The 23,851-nt window shown below is 50.9% G+C and overlaps 1 protein-coding gene across 3 annotated transcripts in view; it reads left to right on the top strand.

Moving 5' to 3' along the window:
* Positions 1 to 23,851, top strand: part of ESRRB (estrogen related receptor beta) — a 210,705-nt gene that overhangs the window by 135,106 nt on the left and 51,748 nt on the right. For all 3 annotated transcript variants that reach the window (XM_058655382.1, XM_058655383.1, XM_004584382.4), the window contains one exon: positions 23,238 to 23,602. In XM_058655382.1, the coding sequence (XP_058511365.1) occupies positions 23,238 to 23,602 (365 nt within the window). The remainder of the gene's footprint in view (positions 1 to 23,237; positions 23,603 to 23,851) is intronic.

Raw genomic sequence — 23,851 nt, 5'->3', positions numbered from 1 at the left:
TTGAGAGGAGAGAGAGAAAAAGAAACTCCCCAGGGAAAAGAAGGGAAAAAGGTATTGTGGCAAAGAGGAATGCGTGTGGACATTTGTGGGCAGTGAGAAGCAGTTTGGTGAAAGTGGCTGTATAGAGAAGTTAGAGATAACCTCTACTGGGTACCTAGTTCCCATTAGCCTTGTAGTTCATCTCTGTCTCCTTTGAGAAGAGTCCTGTTGCCTGGCTCCAAGGTACAGCTGTGTAGACTCAGGTCCGAGGAAGTTCAGTCAAGGCCAAGGCTATGCAGCAGGCATAAACCCACTTAGAGCTTGGCACCTGACCAGTCTGAGCCTCCATTTCTGTAATATGGTGATGCTCTCCACCCCACCCCCACCCCCACCTGCCACTGCTTCCTCCCAGCTTCCTCCACAGGTTAAGTCCAGGGCCCTAAGGATTCAAGGAGAAAACATGCCAGTAACCGGATGGCCTCCTGGGCCTCCAGTGGGGAGTGGTTATGGGTCCCTGCAGTTGGGATGACATCTGTGTCACTGTGTGTCACCCCTCTTAGAGGGAAAGGACACCCAGGTGACAGGCTTCCTCCTTCCTGCAGCATGTGCGCTTTATCTCCGCAGGCTGCTCCGTTTAAAGATCTCGGCTCAATACCATTAGCGTGTATCCGCAGAGGGCCCTTTGTGAAATTGATTCGAGAGTGGGCTTCTGTGTGCGGGCGGGGCAGGATGCTTAATCCGATTTCAGCCTGAGATGGTGTCTAATTCGCTGCATCCTGCAACTGGGCGGGGGGCCTCCCCAGGAGCTGGGGGGAGCCCCCTAATTTGGTTTGCGAATACATTAGCCCAACAAGCTGAGGGGCTGGTTTGGGGAATGGGGAAGGCTGAGCAACTGAAGAAGCAGGAGCTTCTGGCCTGGTCCTGGGTGTAAACTGCGAGTAGGAGGAGCCTGGATGTGCCTTGCTGGTGGCTGTGTCCCATCCAGAGGAATGAATGAAACCTCCTCCTAAGGCAATTTGGTGTTTGTTGAGCCCTGGGGCATCTGCTTTTTTTTTTTTTCATTTTTTTTACCTATTTTCAGAGTACTGTGTTCACATATATAATCGTTTGCGAAAGTCACGTGGGGAGTGTGGGAAATGACTGCTTTTTTACTCATTCTCTGGTTGTTGGTGCCCTGGACAGGCTCCCTGGGGGTACCTCTCTCCCTGAGCTATCTGTGACTTATCAGATCTTCACGTGCCTTCCTGCACAACTTGTTTAATCCATCCAAAGATTGCTCAGGGGAAGCTAGGTGGCGGGTCCCCACGTTAGAGATGGAGAGTTGGTGTCAGGACCGGGATACAAATTGGGGGTGGTCTAGTTTGGGGGCCTGGGGTTGGTGGGAATTGGGGGCATTTGGTGCTGAAGTTGGGCCATTGCATCCCTTATTGGAGCCCAGGTTTGACTCCCAGCTGTTCTTTCCCTGCTGGGTTCCTGCTCAAGCATACCCTGGAAGGCAGCAGGTGATGGGTCCAGCAGTTAGGTCCTTGCCACCCACATGGGAGAGTTAGATGGAATTCCTGGCTCCTGGCTGTGGCCTCAGCCAGCTTGGCTTTTGTGAGCATTTGGGGGAGTAAAGCAGCAGATTGAAATTCTTGTTGTCTCTCTTCTATCTCCCTGCCTTTCGAAAGCAACGAGTCTTTTTAAAAATTATTCATTATTTGTGTTTTTGATGATTTTACATAGTTGATTAAGAAGCAAAGTTGTGGGCCCTCTGTGTGCCCTGCCTTGGAAGAGAGGAGCTGCCCCAGGTTCTCACTTCTCCAGCAGCCTGTCCGCGTGCTACCATGTAGCCCAGTCACACCCAAGCATCCTGTGAATGGGATGGAAACATCTTTGTTCTCACCTCCTTCCCTGGCTACCTGCTTGGTCAGAGTGAGCGTGAATGAGTCGAGTCCTCGCCTGCTTCTGCCCACCACCCTAAGGAGGCAGGTGTGTGTGGTAGACAGGTGGCAGAGAATGGCGGAGGAACCTTGGGACAGCATGGGCCCTCACTACTTTCCCCACTAATCTTGACTCCTTGGTTCATCCACTCTGTTCCTAGACAAGCAGATAAGGGTAGATGTGTTCTTCTGTTGTTATGCTACTGTTAAATACCTAATGACTTTTTAAACAGGTTTGGTTTGCATAATAAAGCAGTGTTGTTTTAAATAGAAGTAGCGTCACATTGGGTGTACAAAGTTGGTCAATAAAAGTGATTTCTCACAACACAATGTAATTAATGAATAAATTTAATTAAAAAAATAAAATAAAAGTGATTTCTCATTTTCATTCTCCTCCCTTCACCAACTGTCAATCAAGATCTTGGGTTTTACTTTATCCCCACTGTGAATCTAATAACTGGCTCTGTAAAGTGAGCCAGTCATTAAAAATATGTGGCTATGGTGTTGGTGTGGTAGCATAGTATGTTAATCCTCCACCTGCTGGCGCTGGATCCCAAATGGGTGCTGATTCATGTCCTGGCTGCTCTGTTTCCTGATCCAGTTCCCTGTTTATGGCCTGAGAGGGCAGTGGACAATAGCCCAGATCCTTAGGACCCTTCACCCACATGGAAACTCCCACCCAGAAGAAGCTCCTGGCTCCCAGCTTCAGACTGTCCCTCCTCTGGCTGTTGCAGGAAAGAACTTGCCTCTGCTGGTTTGCTCTGCTGGACTCAAGTACTGGAGCCAGCATCTGCTGCCTCCTGGGGTGCTTATTAGCAAGAAGCTGAGACTGAAACCCAGATACTCCAACTTGGGCTGCAGGCAACCCAAGTGGTGTCTAACTGCCATGCCCCAAGGCTGCCCGAAAGTGAGCCAATTTGAATTCCTATTTAGCACATTTATTGAGTATGTACTGTTTACTTGGCACTGTGTCAGGTGCCAGTGGGACTGAGATAAATAGGCCTTGGGCCCCACCCTGAAAGGAGAGACTGAGCCCAGGGCTCAGGGACACGCAGACTTTGCAGGGTGGGGGAAGGGAGCTGGATGGGGAAACAGGTTTTACAGGGGTGGGGGAGGGGAGCTGGATGGGGGAACAGTGGCACTGGTTTTACAGGGGTGGGGGAGGGGAGCTGGATGGGGGAACAGTGGCACTGGTTTCCAGGTCTCTGTCCTCTGGTTTCCATACGAGGGAGTGAAACTGCCTCCCAGTCTTACTTTTTTTTTTAATCATTTACTTTATTTTTATTGCAAAGTCAGATATACAGAGAGGAAGAGAGACAGAGAGGAAGATCTTCCGTCCGTTGACTCACTCCCCAGGTGGCCACTACAACCAGAGCTGTCCCAGTCCGAAGCCAGGAGCTTCCTGCAGGTCTCCCACGCAGGTGCAGAGTCCCAGGGCTTTGGGCTGTCCTCAACTGCTTTCCCAGGCCACAAGCAGGGAGCTGGATGGGAAGTGGGGCCGCTGGGATTAGAACCAGTGCCCATATGGGATCCTGGCACATTCAAAGTGAGGACTTTAGCCACTAGGCCACTGTGCCGGGCCCTCAGTCTTACTCCTTCTATTTGTAGTTCTGGGAAAAGCCTGGCTGATGTGGTTTCAGTCCTGTGGGCTGGCTGATGTGGTTTCAGTCCTGTGGGGGTCCACAAGGGCTGTGGACCTCTTTCGGCCACCAGGTACCCCACATCCTTCGCTGTTTCTTACCCTGTCCCTCTTCCCCTGGAAACCTCGCAGCTCTGGCTCCTTGGCCGGGCTGTGGGCCTAGGTACCTCCTTCACCTTTCTCCTTCCAGGGCCTTCCACCTGCCGTAGGGCCCACAGCCTGCCCCTAGGAAGCCCCACCTCTCCCCTCCCCCAACACACACACACACACACACAAACACACACACACACAGTTTTGTAGAATCCAGCAGTGTCCATGCAGTAACAGTAAAATCCGGAATTACACAGCAGTTGGATTATGGAACTGATTATTAGCTTTGCTTAAAGATTTTCCGTTTACGGGAGGATTAGCAGCAGGGCCTTTAAATAGCCAGCTTTGCTCACGCATTTGCATTGAGAGGAGAGAGTGTGTGGGAGGGGAGGAAGGGGTGAGGCAGAGGACTGAGTTCCATGATCCCAGCTGGGTTTCTTTGTGGAGGGTAGTAAGTGGTAACCCCACCTGCTGTTCGGCAGTGGTGTGGGTCGCAGCTGAACATCCCACATGTAGGCCCCTCATCCTGCAGACCCGTCACCTCTCCATCCCAGTCTCTTGCCAGGCCTCCACCTGCCTCCCTCTAGGACTTGCCTCCTACCACACACTTCTGTCTCAGACTTATGCAGCTGGATGCATACCGCTGCTTCTGACCTCTGTGGTTTGCACATGCTGGTCCTGCTGCCTAGGTGCCATCCCTACCCAGTCCCCTCGGCCTTGAGACATCCCCAGACTTCTCCTCCAGGAGGCCTTGCCTGACTTGCCCCCTTGCCCGAAGAGGCTGGACAGCTCCTGCTCTGAGTCCTAGGGCCCAGGAATGTGTCTGCACCTGGGAGCCTATCCTGGCATTTCTGACAATGATCTTATTGCCATAGGTCACTTAATTAATATGTTACGGAGAGCCGCTGTGCTTAGAGGCACAATTCTTGCTGGATTTGTCTTAGTAAACAAATGAGGCAAATGAGGTTAAATAGACAAGCCAGTGTGGCAAATGAAGTTAAAATTGCTAAGCAAATAGTAACCACTTATTCTGTGAGGTTAGCACCTTCCAGCTCCAGGCATGAGGCAGACCACCTGCCCTGATGTCACACCCCTGCTGTGTATTGGTCCTGCCTTTACTAGCCATGTGGTCCTTAATCAAACGCGAGCCCCTGAGGTTCCCCATCTGCAAAGAAGCATCTTAGCACCAATGTGTGTATCCAGCTTAGAGCAGTGCCTGCCAGGAGTGAGTCCTGCAGCATGACACTGAAGCCCAACCCTGCCCCTACGGAGACCTGCCTAGCTCCCCTTCCCCCCAGCTCTCGCACTTGCTGAGCTCTCGTCTCTCACGTGCTTCAGTGAACTTTCTCACTGCCCCAGCCAGCCCACCCTGTCAGCAGAGAAATAATCCAATTTTCCTTGATTATTAGTCATTACCTTCTGCTGTTGTTTTGTGTATTCCTGTTTGGAAGCGTTCTAGATTTAACTGAGTCGATCGATCATCACGACCACTGATTGGGAGCAAGGACCCTGTAACCCTCTCCTCTCCCAGCCTGGACCTCCAGCCCCGCAGGACCTGGGGCTGGACGTCAGGGCACAGACCTCAGCTCTGGCCAGGACCCCCAGGCTGCAGTGCTGCAACTTGATGGGTTGGGAGCCAAGTGCCTGACCTTCAGTGGCCTGGTAACATGAAGCAGCCAGCTGCTCAGCTCATCCAGACCCTCATCTATAAAAGGGAGTTGAGTTACATGAGGTTCTGACCCCTTTCTGTCCTCAAAATCTCTGAGAATCCTAAGTGCCCACCTTGGTGTATGACTTAGTCATCCATTCCGTATCACAGCCCCTGGGCACCTCTGGGGTGCACCAGGCAGGATGCCTCCCCTCTAGGAACCAAGCAGTTTGCAAAGGCTGGCATGTGTAAGTCACTGTGCTTTGGTTTTTTTTTTAACTCAGCAGGGTCTCAGAGCAGAGCCCTTAATTCTGGAAACTTGTAGAGGGGGTGACATTTGAGTGTTCTCCCAAGAAACCCCTCCTAAGCCTCAAAACCCTGAATAGAACACTGGGGGGGGGGGTTAAGTGGGGGCCATCAACATGTATCTTTCATTCATAGCAACTCTCTGAGTAAGGGAAGTCACTGTCAAGTTTATAGATGAACAACTGAAGCGCAGAAGATAAATAAGTTACACATAGTCACACAGCCTGTGAGTGATGGAGGCAGACTTTAAACAAATATTTTATTTATTTATTTTTTAAGATTTTGTTGCTGTTGTTGTTGTTGGAAAGTCAAATATACAGAGAGGAAGAAAGAAGAGAGGAAGGTTTTCCGGCCATTGATTCACTCCCCAGGTGGCCACAACAACCAGAGCTGCCCCATTCCGAAGCCAGGAGCCTCTTCTGGGTCTCCCATGTGGGTTCAGGGTCTCAAGGCTTTGGACCATCCTCGACTACTTTCCCAGGCCACAGGCAGGGAGCTAAATGGGAAGCAGAGCCACCAGGATTAGAACCGGCGTCCATATGGGATCCCAGCGCATGCAAGGTGAGGACTTTAGCCACTAGGCTACTGCGGCTGGGCCCTTTTTTGTCTTTTAAGATGTATTTATTTGGTTAGAAGTCAAAATTCCAGAGGGAGAAGGAGGGCTCTTTCATCACTCCCTGTCCACAGTAGCCAGAGCTGGGCCAGATCAAAACCAGAAGCTAGGAGCTTCTTCTAGGTCTTCTGTGGGGGTGGCAGGGGTCCAAACACTTGGGTCATCTTCCGCTGCCTTCCCCAGGTACATTAGCAGGGAGCTGAATCAAAAATGGAGCAGGGCCTAGTGCAGTAGCCTAGCAGCCAAAGTCCTTGCATGCCCCAGGATCTTATATGGGCATCGGTTCTAATCCCAGTGGCCCCACTTCCCATCCATATCCCTGCTTGTGGCCTAGGAAAGCAGTCAAAGACAGCCCAAAGCCTTGGGACCCTGCACCCACATGAGAGACCCAGAAAAAGCTCCTGGCTCCTGGATTCAGATTGGCTCAGCTCCAGCCATTGTGGTCACTTGGGGAGTGAATCAATGGGCAGAAGATCTTCTCTGTCTCTCTTCCTCTTTGTAGATCTGATTTTGCAATAAAAATAAATAAATCTTCAAAAGAAAAAGGAGCAGCTAGGACACAACCAGTACCCACGAAAGATGTTGACATTACAGGTGGCAAATTAACCTGCCACATCACAATGCCAGCTCCAGGAGAATGATTTTGAAGCAAGTCTGATATCAAAGGATATCAGAGGTTTTCCTCTTTGTGTAGATTCACACATCTTACAGTACGGATCAATTTGAGAGAGGCTGAATATCATGAGCTCAAGTGTTGCTTCCATTTCTATTCTGGCGCATGATCTCTGCATACTCGCTTGGCATTCCGTCCTTAGGGTGAGGGCTGGTTTCTGCATTCACTTAGAGCATTCTTTCCTCTGCCTTGCATTCAATGACTCATGCACTGATTGAGTGCCCCTACTGGGTCTTGGCAAAGATAAAACAGTAAACCCAAGTCTCCGCCTTGCTCTGAGTGGGCAGATAGCACACAGGTCAACAATGGTTGAGGAAGATAAAGCAGGGAGCCAGGAAGAGTAGTCTGTAACGTGGAAAGAATGGTCAGGGCATCAGGGTGAGGGGGTGACATCTGGTGTAGAGACAGACTGAAGTGGGGGAGTGAGTTGTATCGGTATCTGGACGACTGGGGCCTGTCCCCCCTGTAATGCCATTGGTGGATGTGGGGAAGAGCCTGGGAGGCCAGTGTGGCTGGAACATGAGGAGGAGGTGGAAGTAAAGTTGGAAGGGTGACAAGGTCCTCAGTGGCTCTGGTTGGTTGTTTTTGTTTTGCCTCCATTGTCTTGTACTTCTCATTCAACACTGCAGTTCAACCCTGCAGATACTGCACTGTTTACCAACACCCTGAGGTTGTGCCTGAGTGTGCATGCCCAGGCATATTTGAAAGCAAAAGTGCCGGGAGAGTCACTTCTGATCAGTGCTTAGGGAAGTGCGGTGTGGTGCAGTGTGACAGCAAGCTGGGCTCTAGAACAGCAGGGGTGTGATGTGACCCATGGAGCCAAGGCAGAAGGTGCTGCTGGAACTCCAGCTCTAGTTTTGGAGGGAGGAGCTAGATACCTCAAAGGCAGATCAGCTCCAAGCCACAAAGGGGCTTCTGGCTGCCCCTGCCAGGAGTAGAGTTGGGTGGGCCTTTTACATAATTTCCAATTGCTAAAGTGCTCAATTCAGCAAATCATTTTCTTAAGAGCTTTATTTACTTGAGAGGAAGAGTAACAGAGAGGGAGGGACAGAAAGAGAGATCTGGTTCACTCTGCAAAGTGATCACAACAGCTAGGGCTGGGGTAGGCTGAAGTCAGGAGCCAGGAACTCCATTCAGGTCTCCCCTGTGGGCTTCAGGGGTCCAAGTACTAGCCCCATCTTCTGCTGCCCTTTCAGGTGTATTAACAGGGAGCTGGGTTAGAAGTGGAGCAGCCGGGACTCAGAACTAGCGCTCTGATAGGGGATGACAGAGTCGCAAGTGGCAGCTTAACTTGCTACAGCCAAGCGGTGGCCCTATTGGCAAATCATTCGTTAACATTAATTTATGTTTTATTTATTTAAAAGGTAGAGAGACAAAGAGATACCCAGAGGCAAGAGACAGCCAGAGATATTTTATCTACTGGTACATTTGCCAAGTGCCCGGAAGGCATGGCTAGGCCTTGCTCAAAGCCAGGAACCTGGGACTCCCATCTGGGTCTTGCACATAGGTGGCAGGGACCCAAGTATCGGAGTCATCAGCTGCTGCCTCCCAGGGCGTGCATCAGCAGGAAGTGGAGCAGGAACTGGAACTGGAATCCAGGCACTCTCATGTGGGATGCCTGTGTCTCAAGCCGGCTCTTAATCACTGTACCAAACATCTGCCTGCATTTTCCCAGTTTTTTTTTTTTTCACTTTTTGTTGGGGCGTTTTTGGCTTCCTAGGACAAAGTGTGACATCCCTGTGCACCTGTCACCTCTCTTCCACTTGCTTTTTGTAGATCTTCCTAATTTAGGAACTGCCCTCAGGTACCTGCCTATGACCCAGATGCCTTCTGCATTTGGGTTTTGATGGATCACCTGCTGCTGCTTTTTGTTTTTCTTCTGGGATCCATTCCAGGGTTCCATGTTGCATTTAGTTGTCCCTTTAGTTTGCTACAGTTTGCAACAACTCTCAGGCTTTGTTTCGTGTCTGTGCCCTTGGCAGCTTGGAGAGTGCTGGTCAGGTATCATGCTGTTGTGATTTTCAGCTTCCTTACTTCATTTGGGATCATGATGTTGAGATCCTGTGAAAGTGTTCCTTTTCTGTTCTGTTTGTGGCTTGGTGCCTGCTGGGACTCATTACCCAGAAGATATGGGTTTCCTCTCCCAGGAGCCAGGTCTGTGAAATGATAGAGAGGGGACGGCAGAGAGGGCGTTACAAAGATGCATGAAGCTGACTCTGGGAAGTACTGAAGCTGCTGTCCCAGGGTGAGCCCTGTCTCAGAGATGACAGTGCTCAGAGAAACTCAAGAACCTGCAGAAGGCCGTGGAGGACAGACCTTGGCAGAACCAGGAGGCCGAGGGCTGGTGCTCTTGTGGGTCTAGGCTGGCCTGAGCCGGGGAACAGGAGGAGACTGGGGTGGATGCAGGCAGGGAGTCACTGTCTCTGGTGCTAGCGTGAACAGGGTGATTTGGCTGGGCATGAGGACTGGAGTTTGGTGTGGTGGACACGTGGGTCAGCAGGCAACCTGCATTGAGAGGGTTGGATTCTTAGCCTGCGTATGTTCTGTTGCTTTCAGGTCTGGGGCACAGCCAGGGTTGCAGCCTGTCCGGTGGATGTTTTTGCCACATGTGATTTCATATTTAACCCTGGAGTTACCTGTGAAACTAGCGAGCGAGCCGACAGCTGGAGACTGGTGCCCTGTTGCCATGTGGTCTCAGGCTCAGCCATCTTGCTTCCTGCGTGACTGCCAGCCTGCTTACCTTCTGCTCTGTACATCTTCACACCCCTCTAGCAGGTGGCTAGGGATGCCCCTGTCTCCTAGGAAAGGAAGTTTGTGTGGGCAGTAGTATCCCGTATGAGCGCTGGAACCCTGGCCATGTGGCCATCTGGGGAATGAACCAGTAGATGGAAGATCTCTCTTTCTCTCCTTCTCTCTGTAACTCTGCCTTTCTAATAAATAAATCTATCTAAAAAAAAAAAAAGTAAAGGAAGTGTGTGGTGTGATGGAAACCAGACAGAGCGTGTGACTTTCTCAGGGACACACGGCTTCAATACTGGGCTGGAGCTGTGTCAGCGGCCAGCTCTTTCTAGCAGGCATCATAAGAACATGGAAGACACATTATATTTATTATATATTTTTTAAAAGATTTATTATTTATTTTTATTGGAAAGTCAGATTTGCAGAGAGAAGGAGAGACAGAAAGAGATCTTCCATCCTCTGGTTCACTCCCCAAGTGGCCACAATGGCCAGAACTGAGCCAATCTGAAGCCAGGAGCCAGGAGCCAGCTTCTTTCAGATCTCTCAAACAGGTGTGGGACCCCAAGGCTTTGGACCATTCTCTCCTGTTTTTCCCAGGCCACAAACAGGGAGCTGGAATGGAAGTGGAGCAGCCAGGATGCAAACTGGTGCCCATATGGGATCCTGGCACATGCAGGGTAAGGAGTTTAGCCACTAGAATACCACTGGGCTTCAGTTTATTATGTATTTTTAAAGGATTTGTTTATTAAAAGTCAGAGAGAGAAAGAGAGAGGCCTTCTAATCACTGGTTCATTCGGGCCATCTTCTACTGCTTTCCCCAAGGTGCTGGATCGAAAGTGGAGCAGCCAAGAGATGAAGTGGTGTCTGTATGGGATGCTGACACCACAGACAGCGGCTTTACCAGCTATGCCATAACACCCTGCATCCTCAGGTTTCTTACATTTTCCTACATGAAATGTAAACTACCAGATTGCAATTCTACCCCCCTTGGGGGCACTGAAAGTCCATGGTTTTAGGTGCATGAGCTGACAGGTCTTAAGCTAGAGGGAAGGTGTGTGTGTGAGTGTGTGTGACAGAGATATACACTTTGCACATATGTACATGTCAGGTAAGTGTACTATGTGGGCGAAAGACCCAACAAGGGGTGCACTTAGTTACATAGCCACAATCTGTGTGGAATTTAGCCAAGGCACCTGGAAGTTGGAAATGTGAAGGTCCTTTCTAAAAGGGGCCTTTGGAGCCTGTGCCTACCTTGCCCTTAACCCTGGGGACTCCCATTCCTCTTCTGAAAGCTGCCCCAGACTCTTTCCTCCAATCACCCGCCCCCTCTGCTCCCCAGCAGGTATCTTCTGCTTCCATTTTCTCTGAGTTTTTTGAGTGGCTCTCAGCATTCGACTCTAACCTGAGTTTGTTGTCAAACATACTAGTACTTTTGTTTGTTTGTTGTAAGTAGGAGAAATCCATACATTCTTCATCAAGTCTTTAGGGCAACATTATTGGAATTCTGTCAGAATTTTTTTTTTTAATTGGAAAGGCGGATATATACAGAGAGGAGGAGAGACAGAGAGGAAGATCTTCCATTCAATGGTTCACTCCCCAAGTGGCTGCAATGGCTGGAGCTGCGCCAATCTGAAGCCAGAAGCCCAGAGCCTCTTCTGCATCTCCCACACAGGTACAGGGTCCTAAAGCTTTGGGCCATCCTCGACTGCTTTCCCAGGCCACAAGCAGGGAGCTGGATGGGAAGTGGAGTTGCTGGGATTAGAACCGGCGCCCATATGGGATGCTGGTGCATTCAAGGTGAGGACTTTAACCGCTATGCTACTGTGCCGGGCCCAGAATTCTGTCAGAATTAATTGCTAGGTGGATCCCAGAGTTACTTTCACGGGGACCATTGGTCTTGGGTCTCTGAGGTTCTGCAACAGGGTGTTAGCTGTCTCCTTTCCTGGCCTCCCATTCCTGTCCTGTGACTGAGTCCTGGACTGTTATGTCCTAAAGCAGTGTAGGCATGAGTATTGTGTGATACTGGGTTGGCCAGAGGGATCCTCCTGTCCCACCCAATCCTCATTTCTCCCTATTCATTTGTTTATTTAACACATGTTAATTGAGCACCAACTGTGTGCTTGGCACTAGGGGCCCCACCGTCCTGATGCAGAGCTAGGACCCTAAAGTTGGGCATGATTGTGTAGTCAAGGACAAGAGCCAGCACCAAAACACAGTAGGCTAATCGTCTGCCCTGTGGCACCAGAATCCCATATAGGCACTGGTTTATGACCCAGCTGCTCCATTTATAATTAAGCTCCCTGCTAATATGCCTGAGAAAGCAATGGAGGATGGCTCAAATCCTTGGGACGCTGCATCTATGTGAGAATCCTGGAAGAAGCTCCTGATTCCCAGCTTTGGATCAACTCAGTTCTGGCCCTTGTGGTAACCATTTGGGGAGTGAACCAGTAGATGGAAGATCTTTCTGTCCTTTTCTCTGTAAAATATGCCTTTCAAATAAAAAACATATTTAAAAACAGGAAGAAAGGAAATGGTCCAGGAGGACAGGCACTCACCTGTTACAGACTCAGGTTCATGTGCTGCCTGTCTGCCCATTCAGCTGCCTGCTTGTGCACACGCTAGGAGGCAGCAGGTGATAGCTCAACGTCTTGGGTCCCTACCACCCATGTAAGAGACATGCATGGAATTCTTGGCTCTTGGCTATTGTGGACATTTGGGAAATGAACAAGTGTGTGTGTGTGTGTGTGTGTGTGTGTTTTATGTCTCTCTTTCAGATTAGTTCAAAACAAAACAAAACAAATAAACAGACAAAACCAACATCAGCCAGGAAACAGGTTTGGCTGGATATGGCGGCCGTAGGGAGAATGGGCAGAGAGAGCAAGCCAGAATCTTCTGCTGGTTCATTCTCTGAATAGTCGCACTATCTAGGCATAAACCAGGCCAAAGCCAGGAACCTAGAAATCTAGCTAGGTTTCCCACATGGATGCGGGGACCCAAGTACGTGGGCCTTCCTTTCTTGCTTTCCCAGATGCAATAGTGGGATCAGAAACAAAACAGTAAGGGCTCAAACCAGCATTCCTCTGGGATGCTGACATCACAAGCAGCAACTTAACACACTGTACCACCATACCAGTGCAAAGGTCACTATTTTTTCCCAAAGCAAGCTGAGTGACCTAAAGATGACTATAGGTGCTGCCTCCTGAGCTGGTGACCTCCTTTTCACTAGGGTCTTCACATAACAGCCACTGGGCTGGGACAGGCGTGGGGGGTCCTGGCTGATCTGGGTACCTCATGAGGTTTTACACTGTTCCCTCTCTGCCTTCTTCTCCCTCTCCCTGCATCCACCCTGCACAGAGCTTTGCCCACTCTGCCCCCTCCCTGGGCTTCAGTGCCACCTCCTCCGTGAAGCACCCCTCCAGCTTGTTTGATCCTCCAGTGCTCTTTCTTGTAAGGTGGGCAGGTGAGGCAGAGGGGGGAAAGAGAGAGAGAGAGAGAAAGAAAGGGTATATAGGGGTCTTATATTCTGTCCACATTCCATTGGCCATGACTCAGTTACATGGCCACAGCCAATGGCAAAGGTGACTGGAAAATGTGGTCTTTCTGGCAAGAAAACCAAATGGCTTTTGGTGAATTCAGAGCAGTCTCAGCTCCACTTACTTATCATGTTCTGATGACTGTTTCACAACAGTAAGACACATTTTATTATTTTTGTAACTACTAATTAAATCCAGCTCCAACATGCCATCGATGTCATATGCACTGTCATTACCACAGATGACACAGTGTGACAACATGGTGCAGCTTCGTGGCCCCAGTGTACAGCCAGAGCTAGGATAGCGTCCAGCGTTCAGTAGATACCCGGAGAGCAGCTGAGCAAGTGAGTGAATGCATGTGAGGGAGAAGCATCAGAAGCTGCTTGGTGTGAGCCTTAGGATGAGGGAATTGGGCCACACTCGCTTCCTCAAAGAGGTTGCTGCTGGGGCTGGGAGCAAGTGCCAACTGTAATGGAGGCTCCACGGACTCTGCCTCTGACCCTGCTCTCCTCTGCTGCCAACTCCAATCTTCCCTCTCACTGCACACTGGTGGGAAGTGTGACCTTGCTGTGTTCTCAGACTCTCCATCTTGCCGCTCCTGTCCCTGGAGAGGGAGCCCTCAGCGCCAAGCTTCTCATGGGAGTGACACCTTGGCCTCCTGTGGGTCAAGTATCCACCTCTAGGTCTATCAGGGGGCCAGGAAGATGGATGTGTGCAAGAAAGTGGCAATTCCCACGGGAGCCCTGTGTGTGTGTTTGGGATGGGGTGCGTGAGGGCGGCTGGGGGCAGAGGCCTGAAGGAAGAGGAGAGGACATTGGGGTTGGAGAGCAGTCAGATCTAGTGGAGCCTGAAGAAGGAAGAGGCCAATTTGCTGGAAAGGGGGCATCATCAGTGGACACTGCAGGTGTGCAAGTACGTGACTGAGACGATGGGCAGGTAGATGCATGGATGCATGCATGATGGGAGGAAAGAGGAGGAAGACAGCTTTACTGGTTCCTGGACTGCCCATTTGAGAGAGTAGAAATTGAAGCCATCTCCTCATTACCAAACAAAAATGCTCAAAACACCTGTGAGCCATTGCTGAGTGCTTCTGAAAGCCTGGTACTGAACTGGAATGTTTTCTGGGCTCACTCACAGGACCACCCTGGGAAATGAGGGACCCCATTGCTTCCTCTTTGGAGATGAGGAAAGTGAGTTGCCTACAGCTGAAATAACCTAATTCATAAGGGGCAGAACTAGAATTGGAACCCAGGCCATGTAGCTCTAGCCACTGGGACCTACAGCCTACCCAGCAGCTTCAATACCCTGATAGTGCCAGCAGCAAACTGCTGAGTCTTGTCCAGGGACAAAGGTGGGATGTGGAGATCGTCTCACAGCTTGAGACAGGTGAAAATAAAAACAGGTTCAAGAAGGATGAAGACAGGGCTCCGGGAGTTACTGAAAGCATAAACACAGGGAAGTGTCTGGAGCATATTCTAAATATCTTGCTGTCCCTCCCCTAAGCAGACCCGTGTGTGGTAACCAGAGCCCTGAGCTGGGCCAGTGGCTAAAGTAAGAACCACTAAGTACCTGTGGGCCCTGCATGGGGCCACCTGATAGAGAGGATACAGGTGAAGGCTGAGGTTCAAAGAGTCAGCTGAGTCCATCCACAGTGGCCCGGAGCACTGACCTTGGCCACTGTGCTGAGACCTGCAGGCTATCCCCAGAGTGGTGGCCAGGGGAAGCCCCTCCACCTGCTGTCACAGAAGCAGGGGTGCAAGCATTCTACCTGCATTTGCCTCTCCTAATGTGACAGAGCCTATCTCTTCTCATGGTGATGGATGCGGCCTGGAAAATCATGGATAAAAAGGCCTGAATGAAAGGCACTAATTACCCATCATTATTTTCCATGCCTTAATTTGTGTGGAACGAGATTTCCATCAGTTGTCTGGAATCAGCCTGGTTTTGACTAATCTTCCCGACGACAAGATGTTTAATTACAGATTCTCGCCTGAGCTGCAGCACAGGCGGAGGGAGGTGGGCCCTCACTGAGGCCACTCTGCTGTCAGGTCGCTTTGAGGTCCTGAGTGCCCAAGAGCTTGCCCCCAAGGGCAGAAAGAGAAAGGGAGTACTGGGGAAGTATTTCCATGGCATGAGGTGGGGGTGAGGCAGATAAAATCAAACAGGCACATACCGGCGCCATAGCAGGACCGTGTCCATGGAAGATGGCAAAATGGCAAATGCATACTTTCCACATCAGCTCAACTGCTGGATGGGCCCCCAACTCCTCGTGTCTCTCACCAACCCCAAACAGCTCTCCCCAACCCTTCCTCCACCGCCAGATCTGCTCTTTAGTTAGTACTTCAAGTAAGTCCCTGATTTCTCATGGCTTTGGTTACTTCATGCTGAAAGTCACCAAGGAAGGAAAAGAAATCTCTGGGAATTTATGATTCAGTGAGTTCAGTTATTGCCAGTGTGTGTTCAGAAAAACATTCTCTTGTGTTGAAAGATAGGTAGATACAAGATTGGAATCACACAAGAATGATCAAAATGTTGTCCATTGAAATAGGCAGGCTGGGTATCTGACCTGGGGTTCCATGTTCAAGTATCTGGCTTCTGGTCCTGGCTCCTCTCCTGATCCCAGCTTCTTGCTAATGTGTACCCTGGGAAGCAGGGTCACTATCTCCTATGTGAGAGACCCAGACTGAGTTTCTGGGTTCTGGCTTTGGCCTGACCTGATCCAGCCCAGCCCCTACTGTTGCAGCCATTTGGCAGTTTGGATGGGGTTGCTCTGTCTATCCCTTCATGTCAAATAAATCAATCAGTGTTTAAGAATGCATCAACAGTTCAGAATACTTGGGACTGGGGGGTAGATTTCAATTAATGAGTTAGCTGGTTTTAAGCAAAAAGAAGTATGTAAATGTAGATAATGAATGGATTCATGGGAAGCCTCAGTTCACAACTTGGCTTCTCATCTGCCTGCTTCTGCCTCTCTCCCTCCCAAGTACTGAGGTTCCCAACAGGAAAGCAGGGACCTCAACAACAAGTCACATCTTGTGGTTGTCCCATTCTCCCTTCAGGTTAAAAACATTTTGCATTCTTTAATACTATTTTTTTTTAAGGTTTATTTCTTTTTATTGGAAAGGCAAATTTACAGAGAGGAGAAAGATCTTCCATCTACTGGTTCACTCCCCAAATGTCTCTAATGGCCAGAGCTGAGCCGATCCAAAGCCAGGAACCAGGAGCTTCTTCTGGATCTCCCATGCAGGTACAGGGTCCCAAGGTCTTGGGCCATCTTCTGCTGCTTTCCCAGGTCACAAGCAGGAAGTTGATGGGAAGTAGAGCAGTCGGGACACAAACTGGTGCCCATATGGGATGCTGGTGTTTGCAAGGCAAGAATTTAGTGCCTGAGACATTGTGCCAGACCTCTTTAATACTGTTTTTAAGAGAGATTTGTTTTTGTCAATTTGAAAGGGAGTGTGACAGAGAGACAGAGAAAGACTTGATATTCTATTCCCTGGCTCATTCTCCAAATGTCTGCAACAGCCATAGCTGCGCCAGGCTAAGACTAAGCGCTCCAACTGGGTCTGCCACATGGATGCAGGAGCTCAAGGACTGGGCCACCTTCTGCTGCTTTCCCAGGCACATTATCTGGGAGCTGGATGGGAAGTAGAGCAGCCAAGACTCAAATTGGGGTTGTGATATGGAATGCCAGTGGCTTAAGTTTGTGTACCACAATGCCAACCGCTTTGGTACAGCCCCTTTTGCTGCCTTCCTTCCAGGTGCCTGAGGGGCTGAAGCATAGCCGATTGGGGTAAGGAGGCTTCAAGGTCTGCTTTCACTACTGTTCCTGTGGCCCCCGCTTAGCAAACTCGCAGCTGACATAGTTTCAAGACTTTCAGGTGCTCAGAAGCCATTTTTCTCCTATACAGTAGATTTACAATTAACCCTATTCCCCCATGGCACAAGGCAAGTTCTTTGCAGAGTTCTCCCCAGTCTTTGACATGGGGACTTGGTTGGGGTATGGGCTTGCTGGGTTTACCTGCAGGCCTGCCCACTGGCAGGCTTCCTGCATGCACATGGGGTTCTTCAGAGTGGGGAACTGCAGCAGCTATAGGCTGTGTCTCAAGTGTGGTAGGTCCATGCTACCCTGTCCAGGGACATGGTCAGTCTAGTTCATTCCTCTGTCCTTCCAGAAGGTTCTTTTCTACTGCCTGATCACCAGCAGGGCACTCTGAGAGCCATAGATCCTGGGATTCTGGCAGGAAAAAAAATGATTTCTCTTCCCCTAGCAGTTCGAGGTAGAATAATTCACCACTAAGGGTTTCATTCAGAACATTCTTGAGTTCACTGGTCTCCATGTTAAGGGGATCTTCAACCCACTTCCTTGTTCAGTTGAGGCAGGGAGAGCCTCCTGGGCCAGGATGCTCAGGAGCCCAGGGCCCCCACACCACGTGCTGAAAAGACCAGAGCTGGGCAGCGCAAGAGGGCCAGAGCTAGGCAGGCCAAGAGGGAGGCTGTGTGTGATTGGATGAACAGAGGTGAAACTGAGGGCAGCACTCGCCAAGCTTGGTGCGGGAAGCATCACGAGGGAAAGACTGCCCTGGGGACCTCCACCATGACTGCTGTTCCTCCATCCCACCTCCTAACAGTGTCAATAGTCATTGGTCTGCTTGGGAACTGAGTCCCAGCATGCTGCAGCTGGCAGACTTGCCCTGACTCCATCCTCCCTGGCAGGGGTATCAGCCACGCCCACCTCCATCACAAGGCTGTCTACCCCATGGCCACCCGTGGAACCCTACCTGCCAGATTTATATGCCCTGACCTTTCTTTCATCCTTGCTGCTTTCTTGCTTCTTCCTCCCACCATGCCTCAACCTCCACACTCGCCCCTGCTTTCTCCCAGTGCCGCTCTGACGTCACCACCTTCTACCTCGTGACTGATGGCTCCTAGACTCCTTGTCTACTTTCTGCCTCACACATCCAGTTCTCAAGTGGGGGACACTCTCAAGGGAAGCATGGAGGAATGGGTAGAGAACAATCCAGAGCCAGAGGGCAAAACAAAATCTAGGACCTGCCCTGCCCACATTGGCTTCCCTGGCATTGTTGTTCCTGCACAGTGGGTTCGAGGGCTAGGAAATCCCTGGTGCCCTTGATTTCTGCTCTGTCTGCCTCCCACAGCAGCCACTGCAAGCACCATGGTCATCCTCCTGCTCCCTGATCCTTAGCCTTTGCTTCCAGCTTCTGAAATCCCCAGAGAGCCTGAGTGGGGAAGGACCACGGAGGTCTCATTCATTGTTCCTCCCACCCTCTACCACAAATTTTCTACCAACCCTCCTACTGCCTAAGCTAACTTCTCCTCCTATCAGGCAGGTGCCCTTTCTGATTCCCACCAGATCCTCTCAAGGTATCACTTAGCCCAGAAGATACCCAAGCTTGATGCCCATGAGAATTAGAGCTGGGCCCCCATGGTGAGTGGAGGGTGATAGATTCAGGTCCTGGAAGCTGCTGGATCCTCAGGCCCATCTGCCGACTGTTAGGCGGTCTGAGAAGAACTGACTGCATCTGTTGTGCTTTCAGCATCTCCATCTAGATCTGCTCTTTGTCCTGAGTGCAGATCACACACAGCCTGAGCATCCGTAACCTGGAAGCCTCCAGATCGAGCCACCAGGAGTGGAAAATTCCACACCTTGAAATTTTGTTTCATGAACTCCATCATTTTAAACGTAAATGTGTAAAGTCACCTTTGGAGGGGCCCAGTTTCTTCTGTTAGCCGGGAGTGCTGAGACTCCCTCCGCAGCCTGGAGGCCAAGGCTACCCTAACCCTAGACCTAAGCTGCATCCCTATCTTACAGACATTTTGAAGCGAATCAAGTTTGAATCCTCCCCTCTCCAATAGGATCGCAAAGTGCAATGATCCTAAATTGAATGTGTATGAAATAAATTGACTTTATGTTTACACCTGGCTCCTATCCTACAGATCTGCATTATGTAAATATAGATACGCCAAAAATCCCCTAAAAAAACCCAACAAAACAAAACCCTAAATGCTTCTGGTCCCAACCATCTCAGATAAGGGATATTCAACCTGCACTCCATCATTATCTACTTTGCAGAGAGAGAGGAGGAGTGAGGGGTGATGATATCAATTAGTAGGTGGGAGCAGGATCCTCCAGTTAGCAAGAGTGGACACTGGAATCCTTAAATACCTTGAATTCCCTGTATCAGCAACACCCCACCCGCCTCATCAAAGGCACCCAGGCTTATTGACTACAGCAACAAAGACATTCCTGGTCCACGCCCACTGCCCTCAGTCAGTGTACCAAGTATACACCCTCACCTACCCACCTATCCGCTCCTGCACCCTTCACGGCTAAACTCTGAAGGAACTGTCTGCCTTCGCTGCTTCCACTGGCCATGGCAATGTGGCTTCCACCCCCACCATGCCATCTGACGAAGGTGTCCAGCCAATAAATGCAGTGCACACGACCCTTTTCCTTGGTGCACATGAGCTTGCAGCCTGCCTTTGATCCTCTGCCTGCCCCTCTGCTGGCTGGTTCTGCTCAGGACACTTCTCTTTTTGTTCTCCTCCAACTCTTCCAGCTACATCTTCTCCTTGGACTGGCTTCCCTCTGGCCTTCCTTGATGTTTTTGTTTGAATGAATGAATGAGCCATGTCCTATGGGGCAAGGGCAGGTGGAGGAAGTAGGCAGACTTCCCAGGGGACCTGGCCTCTGGAGCAACTTTCTTTCCTGTACCTGCTGCATCCAGAATCAGCTGGCCTGGAAGGACTCTGATGCTCCCCCTACCCCTCTCTGTTCTGATGCATCATGGGTCAAGAAACACCAGGGCTTTGGAGGTTCAGTCTGCTTGCTTTGCAGGCTGTCAGGGCATTTTAACATCTTTGTCTGATGGTGTTGGGGAACAGGGTGTTGCTAAGCAGGGAACTGGGGTGTGCAGACAGATGTTGGCTGGTTTGGATCCCACCTTCTCCTATCACTCAGTTCCTGCCTTTGCTGTTACTTGGGAATCATGGTGTCCTGTGCTTAGACTGTGGGGCTAAAGTAAGATGGTACAGAAGAAGACATCTGGCCACATAGTTGGGACTAAATGAGTGGTCACTGGGACCAAGGGGCACCCAGCTGGCTCTCGAGAATGAAAACAGCAAGCAGAAGATTCTGGAAGGAACTTTGTGTATAGAAAAGAAGCTGTGGCCTTCTAAAGGTGAATGAATGAGTGGGTGAAAAAAAAGCAGGAGGACATGACAGGGGTGTCAGCTTGGTGCTCTCATAGCCTTAAGAGCACTCTGCACCTGCATTTCTTCTGTCATTTCTATAAGATTTTGAGTTTCTGGACTGTGTCATGTCTGCATCCTCTGGCCATCACTTGGCATTTAGTAAGTGCCCCAAATGTCTGTCAACTTTATCCTTGCCAAAGGCATCCTGGGGAGATCCCAGGGAAATAGAGAAGCTAGAACACAGACATCAGCAGGCCCCTCTGTTGGGACTCAGACACTCTGTGGCCAGTTCCTGTCTGAGGTCAGGATCAAGTGTGTTTCATCCTCAGCCTGTGGGTAGGATCCAGGCACCATAGCAGCTCTGTATCAAGAAGGAGTGAATCGGGCCCGACAAAATGGCTCAGTGGCCAAGTCTTTGTTTTAAAGCTGCTGGAATCTCATATGGACATCAGTTTGTGTCCCAGCTGCTCCACTTCCTATCCAGCTCCCTGCCTGTGGTCTGGGAAAGTAGTAGAGGTTGGCCTGAAGTCTTGGGACCCTGCATCTGCTTGAGAGACCTGGAAGAAGCTCCAGGCTCTTGGCTTCAGATCGACTCAGCTTCGGCCATTGTGGCCACTTGGGGAGTGAACCAGTGGATGAGGATCTTTGTCTCTCCTGTCTGTAAATTTGATTTGATTTTCTAATAAAAAAATAATGTATCTTTAAAAAATAACAGAAGAAGGAGCAGAATAGGAGGGAGAAGCAAGGCTTGGGGACCTCTTCATGGGCTCTCCTAGACTGGGTGTCCTTCAAACTGGGCAAACTCTGACCTTTCCTCTCCTGGGAGTGGCCGGAGGCTGGAGTGGCCCACCTGCAGCCCTCTAGGCAAATGCTTCTTGTACCTTCACCGAAAGATCTGTAGCAGGTGGCACGGAGCAGGTGCTGGCTAAATAGTGGTTGTGCTAATGACTGTTTATGTTAGATGTATCTGCTGACATCTCTGAAAATCTAAGAAGCCTGGGGAAGGCCATGGGTTAGCGTTAGGATCTGGAAGATGTCTTGCCTAGCAGGGTTTTCTGCAGTGGACCTGGGGTGTTCCTGTGAAGAACAGAGCTTAGAGCAACCATTAGGAAAGGAGAGGATGAAAAGTCCAGGAACAGGTGCCCTGCTCTCCTCTGCCTACTGTTGAAGGGTGACTGTGCAACCCAAAAGTGCACCTGCCTCCTCATTCCCGTTCTGTCCTGGATCATGTCTTGTTAGGCTGAGGGTATTTCCTGGAGACACAGCAGTGGTGTCTGGAGGTTGAGGCTAGTGTCAGTGCCTAAGGAGATGGCAGGCACTGGCCAGAGATGCAAAGCCCTAACCAGACCCTCAACATCGGCAGGTGCAAGGGGGATTTGGGGCTGCCCAATCAGGTGACTCAGAGGTTCAAGAATGCTGTGTTGGCAGCAGAAGAAACCAGGAGCCTCCATCCCTACCATTCTAGAAGTTTTTAAACCTGCTAAATGCGGGAGCCTCGGATGGGTTTTGTATCTGTGCCTGCAGCATCCAGCCTTCAATGGGAAGCATCTGTTGGGTGGGAACTCCCTGTTTCCATGCATGTTCAAGTGTCAATAGAAGGGAGCCCTTCTGGAAGTGCACTGAGAGAATCATAGTGGGACCAGGAGCAGCAGAACCCCTCCCACAACATGGGTGTGTGGCTAAGGAATCTGATATGGGGTGAGCTCTGTGGGTGCAATAAGGTAACTCCCCTTCCCAGTCCTTTCCTGCAGGGGCTGCCCAGAAAAGAGGAGGGGGCTATCTCTAATGGTGAAGCCCTCCCTTTGGCCCCCAAGACATCTTCCTGTTAATAACTTGGGACCTGGCTGCCCTTGGCCCTTCTCTAAGATCCTCCCTGCTTTCCTGCCACACAAGCACTGGCCCCTCTCTGTGGCCGTTGACAGGGAGACCACATGGCTAGGATGGGGTCAGATGGAACCCAACCCAGGCTCCCTGTCTCATATCCCATCCTTGGCTGATGGGTGGGCTGGGTTCCCATAACACCTGCCTTCAGAGAGAGCTCAGCCACTTTCCTGACCCACACCTGGGGAGGGGCAGTCTCCTCCCTTCATCAGGGGAGCTGGGATAGGGAAGGGTCACACCTTGACTGACTTATTCCCATAGGAGGAGAGACTTTAAATTATGAGAAAGGTGGCTAAAATCAAGATGGTGCTCTGTTCCAGATACTTGTTGAGGCCAGGAAGCACTGAGGAGCGGGCACAGGGTGGGCCGACCCTGTGCTTTCTGATGCAGACCAGCTTCTTGGAGGGGCCGGGAGGGGCAGAGGGAAGGGTGGAGCTGGTCTGCTTTAGGGCCTAGGCTGAAAGAGAGACTGGGCGGGTGTGTTCTCTTTTATCACCAGAAGGCAAAAACCCTGCAGCCTTGCCACTGCTCTCGCCATGGCCAGGTGATTTGGTGCCTGTGTGTTACAGTTGGGTGAGTGGTACAGGGGAGCCCCACTCCTGGGGTTACTTCATGCTTGGAGAGGTCCAGGATCCTGGATGGAAGGTGATGTGTAACGAGTTATCGGGCAGAGTGCCTGAGGCAGGGTGTGGCCCTGTTCCATTGTAACCCCTCCCCCACCTCGTGTGTGACTTGGCCAGCTCCTTTGGGTGAATGGTTACCATCATGTGTCACACTCAAGTCAGCAACTAGCACAGCATCAGCCTTCTGAAACTTAGTGATCCAGTTTTTTGGAAAGTCCAGAAGGTTCTAGAGATCAATCCCCTCCCCCTTACCCTACCCTGGGCCACCTAGCTATCTCCCAAGGCCTTAGCCCAAGACCTCTCCCAGCGGCCCGCCCTGCCCCCTCCCTGCCGGAAGCCACTCCCCCAGCTGACTTCCCACGCTCTATGTCTGCAGGCTGCTGAACAGAATGTCCGCAGAGGACCGGCACCTGGGCTCCAGCTGCGGTTCTTTCATCAAGACAGAACCTTCGAGCCCCTCCTCGGGCATGGATGCCCTCAGCCACCACAGCCCCAGCGGCTCTTCCGACGCCAGCGGTAGCTTTGGCTTGGCCCTGGGTGCCCACGCCAACGGTCTGGACTCGCCATCCATGTTCGCAGGCGCCCCTGGGATCATGGAGGACTCGGCCATCAAGTGTGAATACATGCTCAACACGATCCCCAAGCGCATGTGCCTTGTGTGCGGGGACATTGCCTCTGGCTTCCACTATGGTGTGGCCTCCTGCGAGGCTTGCAAGGCCTTCTTTAAAAGGACCATCCAAGGTGCGTGGTGAGCAGGGTGGGGCCCTGGGGCGCAGAGTATGGGTCCCTCAGGAGACCTCCTGGGGTCAGTGAGTGGCCAGGTCCTGTGGCCCTTAGAGTCAGGCTTGGGAGAGCTCTGTGTATGTTTGATGGTGGAGACAGGAACTCATGCTGAGCGGTCCGGGCTGATTGGAATGGCACATACCCTGCAAGCCTAAAGAGAAGCCACACAATGCATGGGGCTCCTTGCAAACCTGGACCCCTGAAAAG

This window comes from Ochotona princeps, chromosome 26 (assembly GCF_030435755.1).
Source record: "Ochotona princeps isolate mOchPri1 chromosome 26, mOchPri1.hap1, whole genome shotgun sequence".
NCBI lineage: Eukaryota > Metazoa > Chordata > Mammalia > Lagomorpha > Ochotonidae > Ochotona > Ochotona princeps.
This window is presented reverse-complemented; position numbering and strand designations above follow the sequence as displayed.